The 20,832-nt window shown below is 37.8% G+C and overlaps 1 protein-coding gene across 1 annotated transcript; it reads right to left on the reverse strand.

Annotated features, from left to right (window-relative positions):
• Positions 1–11,054: 11,054 nt before the first annotated feature.
• Positions 11,055–13,652, reverse strand: LOC111897888 (protein PHOSPHATE STARVATION RESPONSE 2). The gene is made up of 8 exons (XM_023893838.3): positions 13,541–13,652; positions 12,608–13,170; positions 12,367–12,523; positions 12,157–12,233; positions 12,025–12,064; positions 11,860–11,914; positions 11,697–11,766; positions 11,055–11,544 (listed from the first exon to the last, which is right to left on the reverse strand). The coding sequence occupies exons 1-8, from the start codon at positions 13,545–13,547 to the stop codon at positions 11,305–11,307; spliced, it is 1,209 nt and encodes a 402-aa protein (XP_023749606.1). The 5' UTR covers positions 13,548–13,652; the 3' UTR covers positions 11,055–11,304.
• Between the last annotated feature and the right edge of the window lie 7,180 nt (positions 13,653–20,832).

Below are 20,832 nucleotides of genomic sequence, written 5' to 3' on the forward strand. Positions count from 1 at the left end.
CATGCTTTGAATCCAAGACTTCTAATGACTAATTAGGCTAAATAACAACATTGAAACAGATCTAGAATCATACCTTTAAGTTCCTTGTTGATCTTGAGGTCTTGGAGCTTCTAGAGTCACAAATGTCACTCCTCTAATGGCTTACAAACACCAATAGCAAGGAAGATGATTTAGGAGAGAGGAGAGGGGAGGAAATCGGCCAAGGTTCTCTTACTTTAGGAGAGGTGCCGATTTCCTTATGCCATGGGGTCTATTTATACTTGTAGACTCCTTAAGGGTTACAACCTAAACCCTAATTGGATAATCTTCTCTTAAGGCTATCCAAATCCTTTCCATAGATAAGCCTTGGACGATTTTGAAGCTATCCTAGCTTCTAGAATCCGTCCCTAGCATATCCATAAGGATTTACAGTCTAAAGCTTAACTATCAAACAATTGACAGTTTATACCCCTTTATTTAATTAATCTCTTTAAGTCACCAAATTAATTCTAATTAATTCTATGACTAATATTAATCAAATAACAAATATATTATTCATTATATTATTCTCATAATATATTAATAATATTTACTCTCTCGTAATAAATCATCCTATCAAGTTGCTATGGTGAAGGCAACCCAAAAGGACCATGCAGAACCGGGTCAAATACATGCCTAATATAGTTGCAGCCTTAGACACTATTCCAACAGTCTCCCACTTGGATAAGTCTAGTAACTATATTCACAAGTACAATTCGGTTTGCAATCGTAGCTCTCAAAGACGCTGTCAACTCTGATCTAATCAATCTTGTCCTTTAGATAAGGGAACGTACAGTCCTCTGTTAGATATCATGCTGACAATCCTATGGAATGGTTAGTCAAGCATTTAGGTTTCTCGATCTCTAATTTATTTGACATAGAACTTAATCGAACACATCAATTCAGTTCTGACCGGGCCCGACACATAAGTCAAATCAAATCATCGAGCGGCCGAAATATCGCTTTTACCTTCTTAGATAAAAGTTACAGATAAACTTCGACTTATATGCATTTACTTATTCATTAACCAACTATACACAACAATACGTAACACCGAGTTACTGATGCGTTTTCGTATTATCAATGTACAATCAATTAACAAATAACAAATCATATATCTAGGTTTTAAGACCATATGATATTATCGTCTTGCGATCACCTTTTATATCGTATTCCATAAGGTGATTCCAGCAAGCGCGGGTTTGTTCCAATGCTCAAAACTAGTTCATAAGCACTCATGAACGTTGCAACAATCCTTTGCTATGTCTAACACCATTTAGACATTCTACACACCAATTCATGACAATCTTCATTCATATCTACTCCCAACATATGAACGATTGTGGACCATTTGAACAATTTCTATTATTCTTAATAATCTTAATTATTCTGGAAGTCAAAACATGCAAAATGAAACAATAGCTAAACGATTAACATAAGATAGTAACATTACTCATAAATAAAACTCCTTTATTTAATCATCAAATGTCAATTACATTTATCTATTACACATTTATAATACTATCTAATCTATGCTAATATCATCCTTCAGCCCAATACTCCTAGCATGCTGCAAGTGCTTAACCCTACTCAGTCCCTTCGTAAGCGGATCTGCTGGGTTATCTTCTGATGATATCCTCTTTACTACGAGTTGTCCTTCTTCTACATGATGTCTAATGAAGTGATACTTTCTGTCGATATGTCTTGATCTACCATGATCCCTCGGTTCCTTGGTCAAGGCAACCGCACCTTCGTTATCACAGAAAATCTCCATTGGCTCCTTTATGGCAGGTACAACTCCAAGATCACCGATGAAGTTCTTTAGCCATATTGCCTCCTTCGACGCTTCGCTCGCTGCAATGTACTCTGATTCGCACGTTGAATCAGCTACGGTCTCCTGCTTGGAACTCTTCCATGTCACTGCTCCTCCATTTAGGGTAAAGACCCAGCCCGACTGCGAACGGCAGTTGTCCTTGTCGGTCTGAAAACTGGCGTCAGTATACCCTCGCACCTTCAAGTCATCACTCCCTCCGAGGACTAAGAACCATTCCTTCGTCCTCCGAAGGTACTTAAGGATGTTTTTCACCGCAATCCAATGTGCTTTGCCAGGATTCCCTTGATATCTGCTAACCATGCTCAAAGCGAAGGCTACATCAGGGCGAGTACAAGTCATAGCGTACATGATTGAGCCAACTGCGGAAGCGTATGGTACTCGGCTCATTTCTGCTATCTCAGCTTCGGTACTCGGACTTTGAGTCTTACTCAATTTGGCATTACTTTGTATCGGTAGTTCTCCCTTCTTTAAGTTTTCCATACTAAAACGTTTTAGTACCTTCTCTAAGTAAGTATTCTGACTAAGTCCAATTAGTCTCTTACTTCTTTCTCTTACTATCCTTATTCCCAAAATGTAAGAAGCCTCTCCGAGGTCCTTCATAGCGAAGCACTTCCCGAGCCAGGACTTAACCTCCTGCAGAGCCGGGATGTCGTTTCCTATGAGTAATATGTCATCGACATATAGAACGAGGAAGCTTACTATACTCCCACTGGCTTTGACATATACACAAGACTCGTCTTCGCTTCGTACAAAACCAAACTCTTTGACTTTCTCATCGAAGCAAAGATTCCATCTGCGAGACGCTTGCTTAAGTCCATAAATGGACTTCTCAAGCTTACACACTCTATTCGGATGCTTCGGATCCACAAACCCCTCTGGCTGAGCCATGTAAACATCCTCAGCCAACTTTCCGTTAAGGAAGGCGGTCTTGACATCCATTTGCCAAATCTCATAATCATGAAATGCGGCAATTGCTAGCATCACTCTAATAGATTTAATCTTCGCAACTGGTGAGAAGGTCTCATCATAGTCAACTCCTGGAGTTTGAGTAAAGCCCTTCGCGACCAATCGCGCTTTATATGTGTGTACGTTTCCATCCACGTCGGTCTTCTTCTTGAAGATCCATTTGCACCCAACGGTCTTACGTCCGGGCACGTAATCAACCAAATTCCAAACTTGGTTATCATACATGGATTGGATCTCGCTATCCATTGCCTCTTTCCACTTTGCAGACTCCGGGCCTGCCATGGCTTCCTTATAGCTATTAGGTTCATCAAGGTTTACTAGTGTACCATCACTAATATACGTGTCCCCTTCGGTAGTAATATGAAAGCCATAAAACTGGGGATGAACTCTAACTCTATCGGAACGTCTAAGAGGTAAGGATTCGTTAATCGGTTCAACCGGATTTTCCTCCTCGGGTTGAATGCCAGCAGCAGAGGTTCCTTCATCTATCGACTCTTGAATCTCTTCAAGTTCGATTTGCCTCCCACTGTCTCCTTGGCTCTTGAGTTCTCGCTCTCGGAAAACTCCTCTCCTCGCAACGAAGACAACATTGTCCTTCGGTCTATAGAAGAGATATCCAAAGGATGTCTACGGGTAGCCGATGAAAATACATCGCTCACTTCGAGGTTCAAGCTTGTCGTGAGTATCTCGTCTTACGAAAGCCTCGCAACCCCAAACCTTGATATGTGCCAACGAGGGAGCTTTTCCTGTCCACATCTCGTGAGGTGTTTTGGCAACCTTCTTAGTAGGGACTCGGTTAAGGATATGGGCGGCAGTCTCTAAGGCATACCCCCAAAAAAAGATAGGTAGTGAAGCACGACTCATCATAGAGCGAACCATATCCAATAAGGTTCGATTACGCCTTTCTGCCACACCATTTAACTACGGTGTCCTAGGAGGCGTCAATTGTGAAACTATTCCACACTCCTTGAGATAATCGTGGAATTCAAGACTTAGGTACTCTCCTCCTCGATCGGATCGAAGCATCTTGATTTTCCTGCCCAATTGATTCTCCACTTCATTCTTGAACTCTTTGAACTTTTCAAAGGTGTCTGACTTTTGCTTGATTAAGTAGATATACCCATATCTACTATAGTCATCGGTAAAAGACACATAGAAGCGGTTCCCATCCTTCGTGGTTGATCTAAACGGTCCACATACATCGGTATGTATTAGGTCCAATAGATCCTCGCCCCTTTCACATGTACTCGTGAAGGGTGACTTAGTCATCTTTCCAAGCAAACAAGACTCGCATGTGTCATCTTCCCTAAGGTCGAATGACTCCAACACTCCATCCTTTTGGAGTTGGGCTATGCGTTTCTTGTTGACATGTCCAAGACGACAATGCCACAAGGATGCTTTATCCATACTAGTGGAAGAATCAATATTCAAAACATCATTTCCTAAGTTATCAACAATCATAACGGTTTCATATATTCCATTACATGGTATATCTTCAAAGTAAAAGACACCATTTAGATAAGCCAAAATAGAACCATTCTCATTATTAAAAGAAAATCTAAATCCTTGTCTATATAAACCATGAAATGAAATGATGTTTCTAGCCATTTCTAGCGAATAGCAACAATTGTTCAAATCTAAAACCAAACTATTCCTAAGCACTAAAGAATACACTCCAATCTTGGTCACAGGCGACGATCTTCTGTTCCCCATGATTACATTGATCCTTCCTTGCTCCACATCCCTACTTCTTCTTAGTCCCTGCACATTAGAACAAATGTGATAACCACAACCGGTATCAAGAACCCAAGAAATAGCATGATTAGAATCGTTAGATTTGATTGTGTATATACCTGTGAAAGATGGCTTGATCTTTCCCTCTTTGATTGCTTGCAGGTAATCCGGGCAGCTTCTCTTCCAATGTCCTATCTTGTGGCAGTGGTGGCACTCTGCCTCCTTTGGGTTAGAGCAGGGCTTAGCGGGATCAACTTTGGTCCCACTAGAAGAGGCACCATCTCGGGCTTTCACCTTGCGATAGTTCTTCGATGAAGCTTTCCTCTTCTTTCCCTTTCCTTGACCAATAGCCAAGACAGGAGCAGCGGGCGGATTGGGAGTAGGTGCAACAGACATGTCCTTGAAGTTTCTCTCAGCGACCCTCAAGAGACCTTGGAGTTTGCTTAGGGTGACCTCTTCTTTGTTCATGTGGTAGGTCATCCTAAATTGGTTGTACATCGGAGGCAAAGAGTGAAGCACCATATCGATCGCCAAGTCTTCACCGAAGTCAACATTTAACTTGCGAAGGCGGTCGACATACCTTTGCATCTTTTGCAGGTGCACGGTAAGAGATTCTCCATGACCCATCTTAGCGGAAATCATGTTGGTGAAAATCTCATAACGCTCTTGTCTCGCGTTTTGGTGGTATCTCTCCAATAAGTCTTGGTGCATCTCGTACGGGTACATGTCCTCGTAGGACTTTTGGAATTCGGAGTTCATGGTAGCGATCATGATGCAATGTACCTTCGTTGCATCTCGCTCATGAGTCTCAAAAGCGGTGATTTCGGCGGGAGTAGCAACTTCGGGGTTGATTTTCTCGAGCTTCTCATCAAGGACATACTCCTTATCCTCATAGAGAGCAATGGTGCGAATGTATCTTATCCATTCGCTAAAGTTCGTTCCATCGAAGGTGACCTTTTGGCAAAGGCTCATCAACGTGAAAGAACTAGCAGCAGCGTTGTTTGCGTTCGACATCTACAATTAGAAAGGACAAAGATAGATTAGAATAAGAATCCCTAATTATCACCCAATAAGAAAAATTAGTGCTAGGATCCAACAATAACATTTACATACTAGAAAAGGGATGCCGTAATCTAACATGCAAATAAATTGAAGGTAAGTGAATGACGATTCCCTAATTCTCCATCACAAAACTTAAAGTATTAGTCCTAAGTGTTTTTGAGAATTCCTAGGTTCGGATGAGATTTATTGAAACTATTCAATGGCATGTTTAAATCTCGATATGCCCCTCTTGTTTGTGACTGGGATACCGAGGATCACAAAGCAGGTGTGAATTACCATGCAAATTCACATGGTGCCTTCATTGTAACGATCACCTATTCGATGTGCCGGTAAACCACACACGCTCCATCGAACTATGATAAACAATGAATCACCCTTTGCCACCTTCGCTTAGAACCAATTAGTGTGCCGGTAAACCACACACACTCCACTAACTTCTTAGCAAGGTGCAAAGTGTAATTTCATGGGATTGCATCAATTCACTTTTCCTAAAGTAACTAAGATTGGGAAAATTTTAAAATGTGTGTAGTTACTTTATATTTCTTATTATACTTTTAATGAGAGGATGAGGTTGCCCTATCCTACCCGTTCGGCTAACGACCCTCCACCAATCAAGCAAGCGGTAAGTGTGAGTGTACACCCATTAAGCGCCATTTTATAGGCCGCAACCTTATACCCACCTTATAGATCGGCTTCGTGAATGAGGCCTACTAACGGTAAGACTAGCATTTAGTTATACATACATATATATATGTATATATATATATATATATATATATATATATATATATATATATATATATATATATTATAGTAATATCATATTAGTATAGGGCTATATTTTAAAACTTTTAAAATCTAGGGTTTGAAATTTAAGTTGTCTAAATTAAAACTTTTAATCACAAATATAAATTTCAAAACTTGTGGGTAAGTTTTAAACATTTAAAACATGGAGGATCAAATAACAAATAATTCCAATTAACAATTAATATCCTAATTATCTATATTTGATTTTATTCAAGATTTCTTTGAAAGATAATTACCAAAATAATTAACATAATTAATTAATTATCATATAAGGAAATTAAATATTTTATTAGTTGATAAATACCTTTAACTAGATCAAGATAATAGTCATATATATCAAAAAATCGGATTTAGATTGATCTATTATTATTAAGTCAGGCCTACTCGCCGAGTCCACCTTGGAACTCGCCGAGTCCATGACTCAGAAACCTAAAAATCGAATTTTGCAGGTTTGTTTCAGTTAATCAAGCAACAATTTAAAGAAAACCAAGCTAGGCTCTGATACCACTGATGGGTTTTAGCCATAAGAACCTTCCTATGTGCGCATGCAAAACCCTAATGCTCGGATCTAGGCTTTCTAATAAACATGCTTTGAATCCAAGACTTCTAATGACTAATTAGGCTAAATAACAACATTGAAACAGATTTAGAATCATACCTTTAAGTTCCTTGTTGATCTTGAGGTCTTGGAGCTTCTAGAGTCACAAATGTCACTCCTCTAATGGCTTACAAACACCAATAGCAAGGAAGATGATTTAGGAGAGAGGAAAGGGGAGGAAATCGGCCAAGGTTCTCTTACTTTAGGAGAGGTGTCGATTTCCTTATGCCATGGGGTCTATTTATACTTGTAGACTCCTTAAGGGTTACAACCTAAACCCTAATTGGATAATCTTCTCTTAAGGCTATCCAAATCCTTTCCATAGATAAGCCTTGGACGATTTTGAAGCTATCCTAGCTTATAGAATCCGTCCCTAGCATATCCATAAGGATTTACAGTCTAAAGCTTAACTATCAAACAATTGACAGTTTATACCCCTTTATTTAATTAATCTCTTTAAGTCACCAAATTAATTCTAATTAATTCTATGACTAATATTAATCAAATAACAAATATATTATTCATTATATTATTCTCATAATATATTAATAATATTTACTCTCTCGTAATAAATCATCCTATCAAGTTGCTATGGTGAAGGCAACCCAAAAGGACCATGCACAACCGGGTCAAATACTTGCCTAATATAGTTGCAGCCTTAGACACTATTCCAACAGATAATAGAGTCAAGATATGATGGATGAAGGCTACTAAGGGAGGTAGTGAAGGGGTGGCTGAAATGGAGGTTGTAGAGCTGGGAATGGAGGTTCTAGACATGTTGGTGGTGGTTCTAGAAAGAACAAGAAATCATCGTCATCCAACACCAGCAGCATAACAACGACTACATCGACTTCAGCTATGAAGCTCTTGACTGGAATCACAAGGGGTACAAAACTACAATGAATTTCTTGATGTCGATTCCGATGCCTGACCCTAGTAGTTGAGTTTGAGAAATCGCAGCTCCCTGAAACTTTAGGTTGCGTTTAGTTACGGAAAAACAATTTTTGTTTTTCGTTTTTTGTTTTCCCTTTTCGATTTTCGATTTTCATTTTCATTTTTCATTGAAAAATTTAGAAAACGCGTTTAGTTAAACTTATTCATTTTTCATTTTCAGTTTTAGAAAATTAGAAAACATGTTTATATATGTATTTTTCTATCATTTTTCATTTTTAGAAAACGGTAGCGGTGGTAGGGTGTGGGTGGGGGCGGTGACGGTAGCGGGTCGGCGACGGTGGTGGTGATGACATGCGATGGTGGTGGCGACGACAATTGTGTCAGTGGTGGTGATGGCGGCGGCAGCGGTGGCGGTGGTGGTGCTAGTGACGGGTTAATAGTGGTGGTGGTGGTGTTGGTGATGGTAGGTCGGTGATTGTGGTGGTGGTGTTGGGTGGGTAGGGGTGCAACTGTATGTTTGTGTGTGTGTGTGTGTGTGTTTGTGGGGGTATGTATGGGTTTGTGTGTGTGGGCTATGTGTTTGTGGGGGTGTGGGTGGGTATGTGTGTGAGTGTGTTTGTGTGTGTGGGTGCGTTGGTGGGTATGTGTGTGTGTGTGTGTGTGGGTGGGTATGTGTGTTTGTGGGTTAGTGTGTGTGTGTGGGTGGGTATGTATGTGTGAGTGTGTGTGTGGGTGAGTGTGTGTGTGTGTGTGTGTGTTTGTGGGTTGGGGTGTGTATGTGTGTGCGGGTGGGGTGGGAATGTATGTGTGTATTTGTGGGTGGGGGTAGGTAGAGGTGGATGGGGTGGGAGTGGGTGTGTGTTTATATTTTAGAAAAATTTTGGAATTAGAAAAATGTGGAAAACAATGATTATCAGTTTTCAAAAAATTTCCAACCTCTTTGTAATTTTAGAAAACGGAAAATTTTCATTTTCTGTGAATAATTTAGAAAAATAGACGAACTAAACGCGTTTCAAAATTCTCATTTTTCTTGGAAAATTTTTCCGGAAAACGGCCAATTTTTCCGTAACTAAACGCACCCTTAGTTTTTTTTTTTTTTTTTTTTTTTCTTTTTTTTTTTCAAAATAATTGTTAACAATGTAATTACAGTGATCTTTGACTGTGTTGGGGTTAAAAAAAGCAGCGCCTTGAAGGATTAGAGTACAAAGGCATCAGGTCCATTTCAGCAAGCATAATCTATGTTCTTTTGAAGAACTAGGTCCTGAATTTTCTCGAGATGGATGCTCGATTTTCTCCAGCTCAAGCTTTTGCAATTTTAGTTATTTCTCATATAATGAGGATTACTTCAAGTATCCATTAGATTGGAATATCTTTTGGGAGGATCGACATCCGTGATACTTACATATAGTTATTTCTTATACAATGAGGATTACTTCAAGTATCCATTAGATTGGACATACCCTTTTCTATTTGAGCTCTAATCACAAATTCACAATGAAGTTAGATTTAGGGTTTGAGTATTGGTTTCTTTTGTGGTTTTTGTAATTGTAGGTTTTAAAAAGGATGTAAATTGTTATTTTCAATCTTGGCAATGGTGATGTTTAAGAATTGAGCTCTAGCAGCCACGGCTATGAGAGAGACCCTTTTATTTTTCAGTTATAAAAATAAATAAATAAATTTTAAAAAATGAAAGAAAAATGGAAAGTAAATACCCCAAGGATATTACAGTCATTTCAATATTCGAAAGGGACGAAATACACAATCAAACTAGCTCAAAAATACCATCAATAAAAAAAATCAAGGTTTGGACCAAAACGTGGAAAAAATGCATACCACATGGACTAGTTTTATAGTTTTGTCTATTTATTATTATGTTAGGGTATATTTATTATTATTTAATCTCCTTTTGATTAATTATTTCTTCATGAGGGTTTAGGATTCCAACTATGTTTAGAGTTATTATAAATAATGCTAGCCTTCTTTTGTAGGGGGTGTAAACGAGCCGAGCCGAGTCTGAGCCTGACCAAGCTTAAGCTCGGCTTGTTTAATTTTGAGGAAGCTCGAGCTCGAGCTCGAGCTCAATTCGATCCTTAAAATGAAGCTCGAGCTCGGCTCGTGAACAATTTAGTGGGCTCACGAGCCTAAACGAGCTTCTCTCTCTCTCTCTCTCTCTCTCTCTCTCTATATATATATATATATATATATATATATATATATATATATATATATATATATATATATATATATGTGTGTGTGTGTGTGTGGGCTCGTTTAAGCTCGTGAGCCCATTAACTGAAGCTCGGCTCGAGCTCGGCTCATGCTCGTTTAATTCGATCTCTAGTCGAGCTTTTAATGAATCGATCCCGGGTAGCTGACGAGTAGCTCGGCTCACTTACACCCCTACTCTTTTGGATTATTCTGGTTATCTTTTGAGATTTGAGTTTACAAATTTACTAAAATTAGAGATTAACTTTTCAAAAGAAAGGAATTTTTCATGGGTATGTTCTTGAGCATTCCATTATTTTTGTTTTCAGCTACTTCCGTTCCTATCTATCTGCATCATTGTTTATTGAAATTACACGAAATGTGGTGGGCTCTCCTGATTATTAAAGAGAGTATGTGTCAGTGTGCCTGTCTTTGTGGAGTTCATCATGAACATCGATTATTACAAGATACATTGCTTCGAATTCAACCTCATTGTTTGTCCGTATATAGAACGTTAGAATCCTTCCTCATAAGGCATTGTTTGTCTTACTTTGTTTCACTCTCTGAGAACAAGTCTTCGAGGTTCTCTTTACATATAGAAGAAGACAATACAAAGCTGCAGGCCCATCTAGAAACATGTTGAACTTCACGTATGCCTGTACTGTTTTCCACATCCTCCAAAAGTATTGAAAAATTTCCAATATGAAATTTCCCTACTTCATGGCAAAACTAATGTCGGAAGTTGAATCAACTCCTAAAGTCAAAAAAAAAAAAAAAATCGTTACTTTTCATCGTAAAGATGATTGTTTAGTAGAACAAACTGTGACCATATTTTATTAAGTTTTATATAACTTTCACGAGGCGATTCCAATATTAAATTTCCCTACCCTCTTCATTTTCTGCCATTTTTTTTTCTTTTAGGCTCTTTACTTCATGTAATGTATTGCACAAGTTTTATTGATTGTCAGATTTTATTTCTACACAAGATAACAGTATAATTATCCAGTATAAACAACACTCGATTTACATTCAGATGTTAAAGTTCATTCACAAAAGGCCATTCCCTTAATCAAGTTGCTTCTTAATCATGTAAATGGGCAATCATGCATTTGCCACAACTCATAAACACACATGGACATTTGATCAAAAATGTTTGAGCTTTCTTGATGAAAATCTAGCTAGCTAGCTAGCTTATCTTGGATGGGAAAAGGGTATCCGCAGAATCATCATCCAAGTTTAAAGCATCATCATCATCATCATCATCATCATCATCATCATCATTCAGATTCGTGGAGTGGTGATCGTCATGCGAAGATGTGATGTCCGAGTTCTGGGACTTATTAGCTTTCTGTTGCTGATGCTGATTAAACATCTTCTTAAGTTGCTTTGCTTGTTCTTCTATTCTCAACTGTAAATTCCTTTGAATCTGAGATCGATTGAGCAGTTTTGTGGTCAAACAGACTGATTTTTAACTTCAAAATTGACATCTATTCTTTAAACTTGTATCAAGAACTTGAGAATGAAACCAAATTTGTCACCATATTTTAAGATACGGAGTAATCATAGATTCGTACGTACCTCTAGCTGCTCATGAAGCTGCCTCTGGACAGCAAGTTGCATTTGTAGTGCATCCTTAAATTGCATGCCACTGATGAACAAGACCAGAGTTTTAGATAAACGATAGAGAAGAAACGAAACATTTATCAATTTTAATTAAGACAGAAATTGTAAAAATTATTACGATATATTTTCAATCTGCGATATAGTATCCATGGTAGTTCTCTTCTCCGAATTTCCTACAGACACAACAGAAACCTGATGATGAGAAATTCATAAAACATTTCTGAAGCATATTTTGAATGTACTATAAAAACTTAAAAGTTAAAGCGAACCCATGATTGATTACCTTTTCCAGATTCTGGTAAGTACTTTGCTATTCTGTATTTCTGAAATACCAATCAAAACTCAATCAGAATAAAAAAAAAATCTTGTAAGCTGCTTAAACAAGAAGCTAGATTTGTTCGATGCTGATGAGTACCTGTAAATGACTTTTGACATGAAAGATCGTCAACCCTTCGGAGTCCATAAGTTTCAATATCGCCTTTGGCGTCGCCTCTATAAGAAAGTTAGAAAAAACCACATACAGATTAACGAATATTCAATCAATATGTACATGTAAAGGTTAATTAAAGAAGTACTGTTTAGATATATATACAAAATTAATTAATTAGGTATTAGGTATACTTACTTTCAGCACCACCTAAGCAACTCACACACTCCACAAACCGATCATGGAGATCTTGAGTCCATCGGATTCGTGTTTTACTTGGCATAACGTTTCCGGGATTTGTACAGTTGACGGAATGTTGCCCTGATGCTGGTCTTATACGTCCAAACTGACCCTGCTGAAAAAGGAAAGCAATTTTTTTTTTTATCAGAAAAACAAAACGATGATTAATTAAAGAATGAAAAACAATACAAAAGCTTACACCAAGATCCTGATTTCCATCAAAACAAATAGAGGGTTGTGGTTGTCTCCAATCAGAAGTATCAGATTCGTCGAGTAACTTTCTTTTAAGTTCCCTAATCTGATCTCTTTCTGACTGATTATTACTGCTCCTCATCTTGAACGATGATGATCTCTGGTAAGAACTGAAGATCCCATTGTCATGAGGATGCATGAAATGATTATCAAATCTCATCTGCTGAGGTACAGAAGATACATCAGTTTCATCGTTAACATGAACAGACCGACGAACACCATTCTGGGAAAACCCTAAATATTTTTCAGTCGCGAAAACTGCGGAAGCTGGTGATCCAATCTGTTCCATGATCGTCTTACTACACGATGGAACTTCTTGTCTGTAATTTATAATCTGTTGCTGTTGATCTTCTTGAAGGTTAGCATCTCTTGCTTCGATTTCCGAGGGCAAAATGGTAATTCCAACTTGCCAGGGTTGTTGCTGGACTGCTGCTGCACCCCCAAATTCTCTAGCTTTAAGATTGTAAACCGTTTCATGGTTATAACCAACCTTTAAAGTATTCATTATTTCTGTCAAAAAAAAAAAAAACTTTTTTCCGGATCAAAACTTATTATAGCGATTTTGATTGAACTCGTCAAGAATTTATGATCAAGATTCAAGATTTGTGCAATAAGAACACGAGGAATATCAAGAAAAAGAAAAGAGACCGATGGAAGAATTAAAAAATATGAGTGTGAATAAAGTTCTTTCTTTGTAATACTCAAAAGGAGTATGCAAATATATTAACAGCACAATGGAAGACACTTCATATATATTATTCCTTGTAAGGATATAAACAAATCAACATCAATCGTCTTTCGATGATTCCAACTTATAAAAAATTGAAATAATTAATTTATCCAAAACTTAAATTATATTTCCCTTCGAAAAAATTTGTACCTTGCATGATTCGCCTTCTTGTTGATAAAATCTACAGTGTAGAAAAAAAAAAGAGAGAGATAGAGGCTCATATTTAAGCTCCCGAGCCGATTGGTTTATGATTCCGAAAAAAAATTATTTAATTTAATTTATAATTTATAAGATAAGATAATAAGAGAATATTAGAGCTACGGCATCTATTTTTTTTTTCTAAAAATATATATAATTTTGGGTGAATTTTAGCATATATTCATATTCATGTTCAAATTTTTTCCATTTTATTCCAAAGCACAAACTCAATAAAGTAAATACGAATAAGCAAAACTTTAAGTGTGTTAGATTGAATTGAACCAAGAAGGGTGAAAAGTGTAAAATGGCTATAATTTTTTTCTGGAGAATTTATAATTTATGAGTTTAGGAGATCTCCAACTCCAGTCCCATTTTTATATAAAAATAATGTAAAGTTTTCTCCAACCTCACTACATTTCTTTCACCATTTTGATTTTTTATATAAAAATAATGTAAAGTTTTCTCCAACCTCACTACATGTCTTTCACCATTTTGATTTTTTATATAAAATAATGTAAAGTTTTCTCCAACCTCACTACATTTCTTTCACCATTTTAATGTAAAAAATAGTATATATAACAACAATTTTGGTGTTACACTACTAGAAAACTAGTGCAATAGTTACATCACAATCCGTAGCTATTCCGTAGCTATAAGTAAATAGCTACAGAATTGCTACGGAAAAGTGCCTGTAGCATAATAGCCCGTGGGAAAATTATAGCTATGGATTAGCTACCGAATAGCTACGGAATAGCTACGAAAATAAATAACTACGAATTTCCTATGTTATAGCTACGGAAATTGATACCTACGGAATAGCTACAGAACAAAATCGCTACGAAATAGCTACGGAATTGCTAGGGAAATATATAGCTACGGAATTGCTACGGCTCACATTACCTACGGATTTTCCGGATTTTCCGTAGGTAATCCGTAGGTAATTACTTTTAATTTAAAATAATAAAAAAAAACAGCAAAAACTTATAAAAAATCCAATTTTTTTTGTTCAAAATATTGAAAAAAATTCATTACATTAAACTAATAATAATATTGAAATTCAACCAAAAAACAAATAACATTACAATAAACCTAATAAACCTACAAAAGTATCAAATACAAATAGATATTACTAATGAATATTGTCTAATAATACATTAAATGTGTCTAATAATACACATTAAAAGTGTCAAGTACAAATGTTTATTTAAATGCTTACATACATAAATTTGAGAATTATATGGTGAATTGCTTGGCAAATTACCAAGTTGAATCGATAAAGGCCGACAAGTGTTCTTCAATTTGAGTTTTGAATCATATTGTTCCCGTTTCAACACACCATAATCAATGATAAAAAAAAAATACAAATATAGCAATGTACTTTCATTTATTTTTTTTAGTATAGCCATAATTAGGAACATTTTCGAAAGTACAACGTTATAAGTAAGACAAAATGAAAGTAAGATGTTATAATAAACATGTATATCTTGCATTTAACTAGCTCAAAAATAAAAACACATTTCCTTCTAATAATCGATTCTTTCATCATGTTGTTGAATCACTACAATAATTGACTCATTCATCATTTCGCCATCACTAGAAGTTGGCTACCAATACAATGATCCATAATCCATAATAAAGATAGAAATTAAAGCAAATATATGCATGCACCAAGATTTAATCATTTAAAAACCACTCACCACTCTAATATGCCATTCATGGCTACCAAAATCTTTGAAAGATGCTACATCTAGTTCCCAAAAATAACATATTTGTGTCAATTATTTATTAATAGTAAAATAAAAGGAAAGTATGTTTAAAAAAAATATGAACTTACAATGCAATACATGGTCCATTAACTCTTCAAATCATAACCTCAAAATTCATCCCCAAAACGCAATAAATGCGACATGCTCGAGAAGGTCAACCTAGAATCAATTAAGCAATTAATTTCAAGTAAGTTGTGACAAAAATGAGGTAAAAATAAGCAATTAATCGCCCTCCCAATTCCAAAACCACGATCTTCAGAAGCTTTAGCCAATAGTCAATCTTCAACAAACAACTAAAATTAGAATTGCTAATAGAAAGACATTTAAAACCTAAGTAGATGACTATATTTATTAAAGACGCAATAACATCATATAAACTTAAATAAAAAGAAAGGGAGAAAGAGAGCTAACCAAAAGCTACAAGATGTCACAGTGGTAGGAACTTAACTTGAACTCCAGGTACATGACTGTATATGCTAGCCAAACTCAATGATCGATATTTGGTAATAATTAAAGTAAAATAGGAGGGGATCGAATGTTACCTTAATCGACAAAAAGAGTTACTAGCCGAAAAATGCAACGGTGGTGGTTATCGACGGAGCGATGGCGATTATGTCTTCACCTGTTATATCATCAGAAAAAGACAGATGATACAGAGCGGTGAGGGTTTCGGGTGAACTTCGTCTTCCTCACTCGGTGGTGGAGGTGGCGGTAACGAGGTGGACCGATAAGGGTTTCCAGCGAGGCAAAGTTGTGGTGGAGTGGTGACAGAGAGGTGCACCGATGTTGGAAGGTGAATCGATGATGGGGATAGCAGAGGGCGGAGAGCGACGTCTGAGATGGGGATGTTCGTCACCGAAGCAGCCGTTTGACAAGCAGCAAGTCGACCGCCATAGCAGTCGTTTGACGAGCAGTGGCCGGACCATCCGTTTGATGAGCGCTAGTCGCGTTTGAACAGCTGAGGACCGAAAAATGGAGGAGACGGCAGAAAAGGGAGAAGAAAGGAGGAGAAGTCGCTAAGGAGCGGCAAATGGCGTTTTTGTCCTAAGTGTTTGAGGAGCATCTTTATTATACGAGAGAAAAGAAAAGGGGAAAAAAGGGAACTAAAAAAACTGGGTAGGAATCGAACTCAGGTTGGCAGCATACATTGTCACACGATTTACCATCCGGCCGGGCATGCCTCATCAGTTCATTCTAGCCCCTTAATCATTGTTATACAATAGCTATTTTTCCTTTAATTAATTAATTATTATTATTATTATTATTATTATTATTATTATTATTATTATTATTATTATTATTATTATTATTATTATTATTATTATTATTACCATTGTCATTATTATTATTATTATTATTATTATTATTATTATTATTATTATTATTATTACCAATGTCATTATTATTATTATTATTATTATTATTATTATTATTATTATTATTATTATTACCAATGTCATTATTATTATTATTATTATTATTATTATTATTATTATTATTATTATTAATGTCATTATTATTATTATTATTATTATTATTATTATTATTATTATTATTATTATTATTACTACCATTGTCATTATTATTATTATTATTATTATTATTATTATTATTATTATTATTATTATCAGATAGTATAGTTGGGGTTGCATAAATGGGAACATAGTTTCTCATAGGTTTGCATATGTTTAAGAGATGTCATCATTGCATGTCCATTCACTAGGGGAAATATTTATATTTGTATAAGTATGTATGTAGTTATATGTATTTATCTATGTATGTATGTGAGTATATGTATTTATACATATGCATATTTATATATGTGTATATATATGTGTGTGCTTATGTATATGTATATGTATATGTATGTGTGTGTATGTATGTGTATGTGTGCATTTGAATGTGTATGTGTATGTTTATATTAAAAACACAAACAATTAAAAATCATACTAATAATCCTAATAATAATAATATTTATAATCATAATGATAATATATAATAATGGTAACAAATATGTTTAGCATACAACCAAACGAACAATCGAACAAAAAAAACTACATTTAACACATCAATAGGGTGAAATAATATACGTTTAGTGTACAAAGAAACATGTAACTTAACGTATTTGTTTACTAGTTAGTTAAAGAAAACTACAACTTCTAAAAGCACAAAGCAAACAACATTCAGGGTTATCTAACTTGCATCCGCGTCCCAACCAGAAGTAGAGGAATGGTCCTCCATGTTGGTTATCTAACTTGCATATGAATGACCTTCTAAAACCGAAATACTCCCTAAGAAACTCAAACCATAATCCATAGTTCCCTTGAGATAGTTAAACACTCTATTTACTGTTTGCCGATGATGATGATGATGATGATGATGGTGATGGTGATGGAGATGATGATGGTGACAATGATGATGATTATGGTGATAATGATGATGATGATGGTGATGTTGATGGTGATGGTGATGGTGATGGTGATGATGGTGATCGTGATGGTGATGGTGATGATGGTGATGACGGTGATGGTGATGGTGATGATGGTGATGACGGTGATGGTGATGGTGATGGTGGTGGTGATGGTGATGGTGATGGTGATGAAGGTGATGATGATGATGATGGTGATGCTAATGATGTTGATGGTGATGATGATGATGATGATGATGGTGATGGTGACGGTGACGGTGATGGTGATGGTGATGGTGATGGTGATGGTGATGGTGATGGTGATGGTGATGGTGGTGGTGATAATGATGATGATGATGGTGATGGTGATGGTGATAGTGATGATGGTGATGGTGTAACAACGAGAATTTTTAAAACAAAATTTTCATTTCTTAAAACATATTTCCATCCAAAATAATTCATAAGGATCCAACATATCATATCATAATACAAATCATATCAATCCCAAGATCATAAATCCTCCATCAGTGTGTACAGATCATGCCGGCGCCTTCCTACGGTCCTCGTTGGTACCTGAAACACATATCACAACAACTGTAAGCATAAATGCTTAGTGAGTTCCCCAAAATACAACCTACGCACATACGCCTTTCCAGGCCCTGACCTTCCGGTCCATGTGTCTCAGGGGACTTCCGTCCTGACTAGGTAAACCTTCCGATCCTACCCACGTCAACCTTACGGTCCACATTACAACGCCTTCCGGCCCATAACATATTCACCTTCCGGCCCATAACATAATGCCTTCCGGCCCATATCAAACATATCATACATGGCACATATAACGATTAACTTATCACACATAACACATATATCTCATTCCATATCCGACCTTCCGGTCACACAGTCAAACCCTTCCGGGTATAGTATAGTGAGAAGACTCACCTCGTGGAAAGTCTAAGATCTCGTGTCCTCGCTATCACCGGACCCGAACGACGGTTCAAACTCGCCTAAACATAAAAATATCATTTATTACACAAAGACTTCCACCACTTAAAACTTTACCCCTATCAAGTCAACACTGGTCAACTCTGGTCAACGGTCAACGGTCAACTTGACCGGACTCGGCGAGTGCACTAGAGCGACTCGGCGAGTCTAAGCATTTTCACCAACTCTCTAGGATTCCCTTTTTGACACGTCGAGTACTCCCCTGACTCGACGAGTTCCACCTGGCATGAAACGCGGGGCCACCACGACTCAACTCGCCGAGTCTCAAGAACAACTCGGTGAGTTCCAGTTCGACTCAGTCCACCTGTCAACCCTCTCTAACTCTCTCTGACTCATTGAGTTAACCCATAACTCGGCAAGACCACTCGCTGAGTGGTTAAGGACAATCTTCATGCTACTCGCCGAGTCTGTTCTTCAGACTCGGCGAGTCCATGCCATGCATCAACCCAATCTAGCTTCTGAGGTCAGATCCGCTCCATTCACTCAAAGATCTGGCCCTCCTAAGCTCATTCATCACGTAAAGTTCATGTCTTGGTGCTCATAACACACCCCATGATTCATAAATGGTGTTTTGACCTCAAGCACAAAGACCCCAATCCAAAACCCCCATGGATTCATAAAAAGCTTGGACAAAGGGACACTCTAGACCTCCAAGGGTCCAGATCCAGAACCTAACTCGCTTAAGGGACCAAGGAAACACAAGATCTAGCCACAAAAGGGCTCAATAAGCCCTAAATCAATATAACCATCAACATAACAGAGAATGGCTCGAAGATAGTACCTCAAATGTGATGTTCTGGACCTCAAATCTTCAGGAAGTGGCTCCTCTTGTTTCCCCTTGGCTATTGCTTCCTTTCCCTTGCTAGATAACACGTCCAAGGTCAATAATGGCTCCTTGACTTACTCCAAACACTCAAGCTCACTAGGGTTTCACTCAGGGGACTGGTGAGCACAAATGACGGCCATAAGACCCTTTAAATAGGTCCCAAACCCGAGAAATTAAGGTTTCATTAAACAGCGCGGACTCACCGAGTCCATTCCTTGGACTCGCCAAGTCCAAGCGCGAACCCGCGTCCAGAACCGCGATCCTACTCGGCGAGTTTGAGCTCCAACTCGCCGAGTCCCCTTACAAAACACCAAAAATATATGCATAAAAGATACCTGGAAATCCGGGCTGTTACAACTCTCCCCCACTAGAACTAGACTTCGCCCTCGAAGTCTCGCTCTAAAAATAGCTCCGGATGCTGCTCACGCATCTCACGCTCCGGCTCCCAGGTCATCTCTGATCCCTTCCGATGTTGCCACTGAACCAACACCAGGGGTACCTCCTTGTTCCTCAGAACCTTGATTTTCCGATCTCTGATGGCCACTGGTCTCTTGGCATAATTCAGGCTCGCATCCACCTGAATATCCTCTAATGGAACCACTGCCGACTCATCGGCTATACACTTCCTCAGCTGCGACACATGAAAAGTGCCGTGAATCTGCCCCAACTCTGCTGGAAAATCCAAACGATAGGCTACCCGGCCTACCCTCGCGATCACACGGAAAGGACCAATGTATCGGGGCCCCAACTTGCCCCTCTTCCTGAATCGAATCACTCCTTTCCAAGGAGAGACCTTCAGGAGAACAAACTCGCCGACCTGAAACTCGAGCTCGTACCGCCGCCTGTCCGCATAACTCTTCTAGCGACTCTGCGCAGTCAACAATCTCTGCCTAACCTGCTGAATCTCTCGGTCGTCTGGAGTACAATCTCTGTGCTACCCATCACCCTCTGCCCCACTTCTCCCCAACAGATGGGGGTGCGACACCTCCGACCATACAACAGCTCAAAGGGTGGCATACCAATGCTCAAATGATGGATGTTGTTGTACGAAAACTTTGCTAAAGGCAGATAGGCGTCCCAGCTCCCTCCAAAATCCAAAACACATGCACGGAGCATATCCTTAAGCGTCTGAATCGTCCGCTCGCTCTGTCCGTCTGTCTGCGGGTGGTATGCGGTACTGAAATGCAGTCTCGTACCCAACTCCTCATGAAACTTCTTCCAAAACCTGGAAGTAAAACGC

Source organism: Lactuca sativa, chromosome 5 (genome assembly GCF_002870075.4).
Source record: "Lactuca sativa cultivar Salinas chromosome 5, Lsat_Salinas_v11, whole genome shotgun sequence".
NCBI lineage: Eukaryota > Viridiplantae > Streptophyta > Magnoliopsida > Asterales > Asteraceae > Lactuca > Lactuca sativa.

Bases quoted from the DNA above. Each gene is read 5' to 3' on its own strand.
- LOC111897888 (XM_023893838.3), bottom strand. The intron at 12,524-12,607 runs GTAAGCTTTTGT...TTCCTTTTTCAG, and splicing joins ATGGAAATCAGGATCTTGGT to CAGGGTCAGTTTGGACGTAT. The intron at 12,065-12,156 runs GTACTCATCAGC...TTGGTATTTCAG, and splicing joins ATGTCAAAAGTCATTTACAG to AAATACAGAATAGCAAAGTA.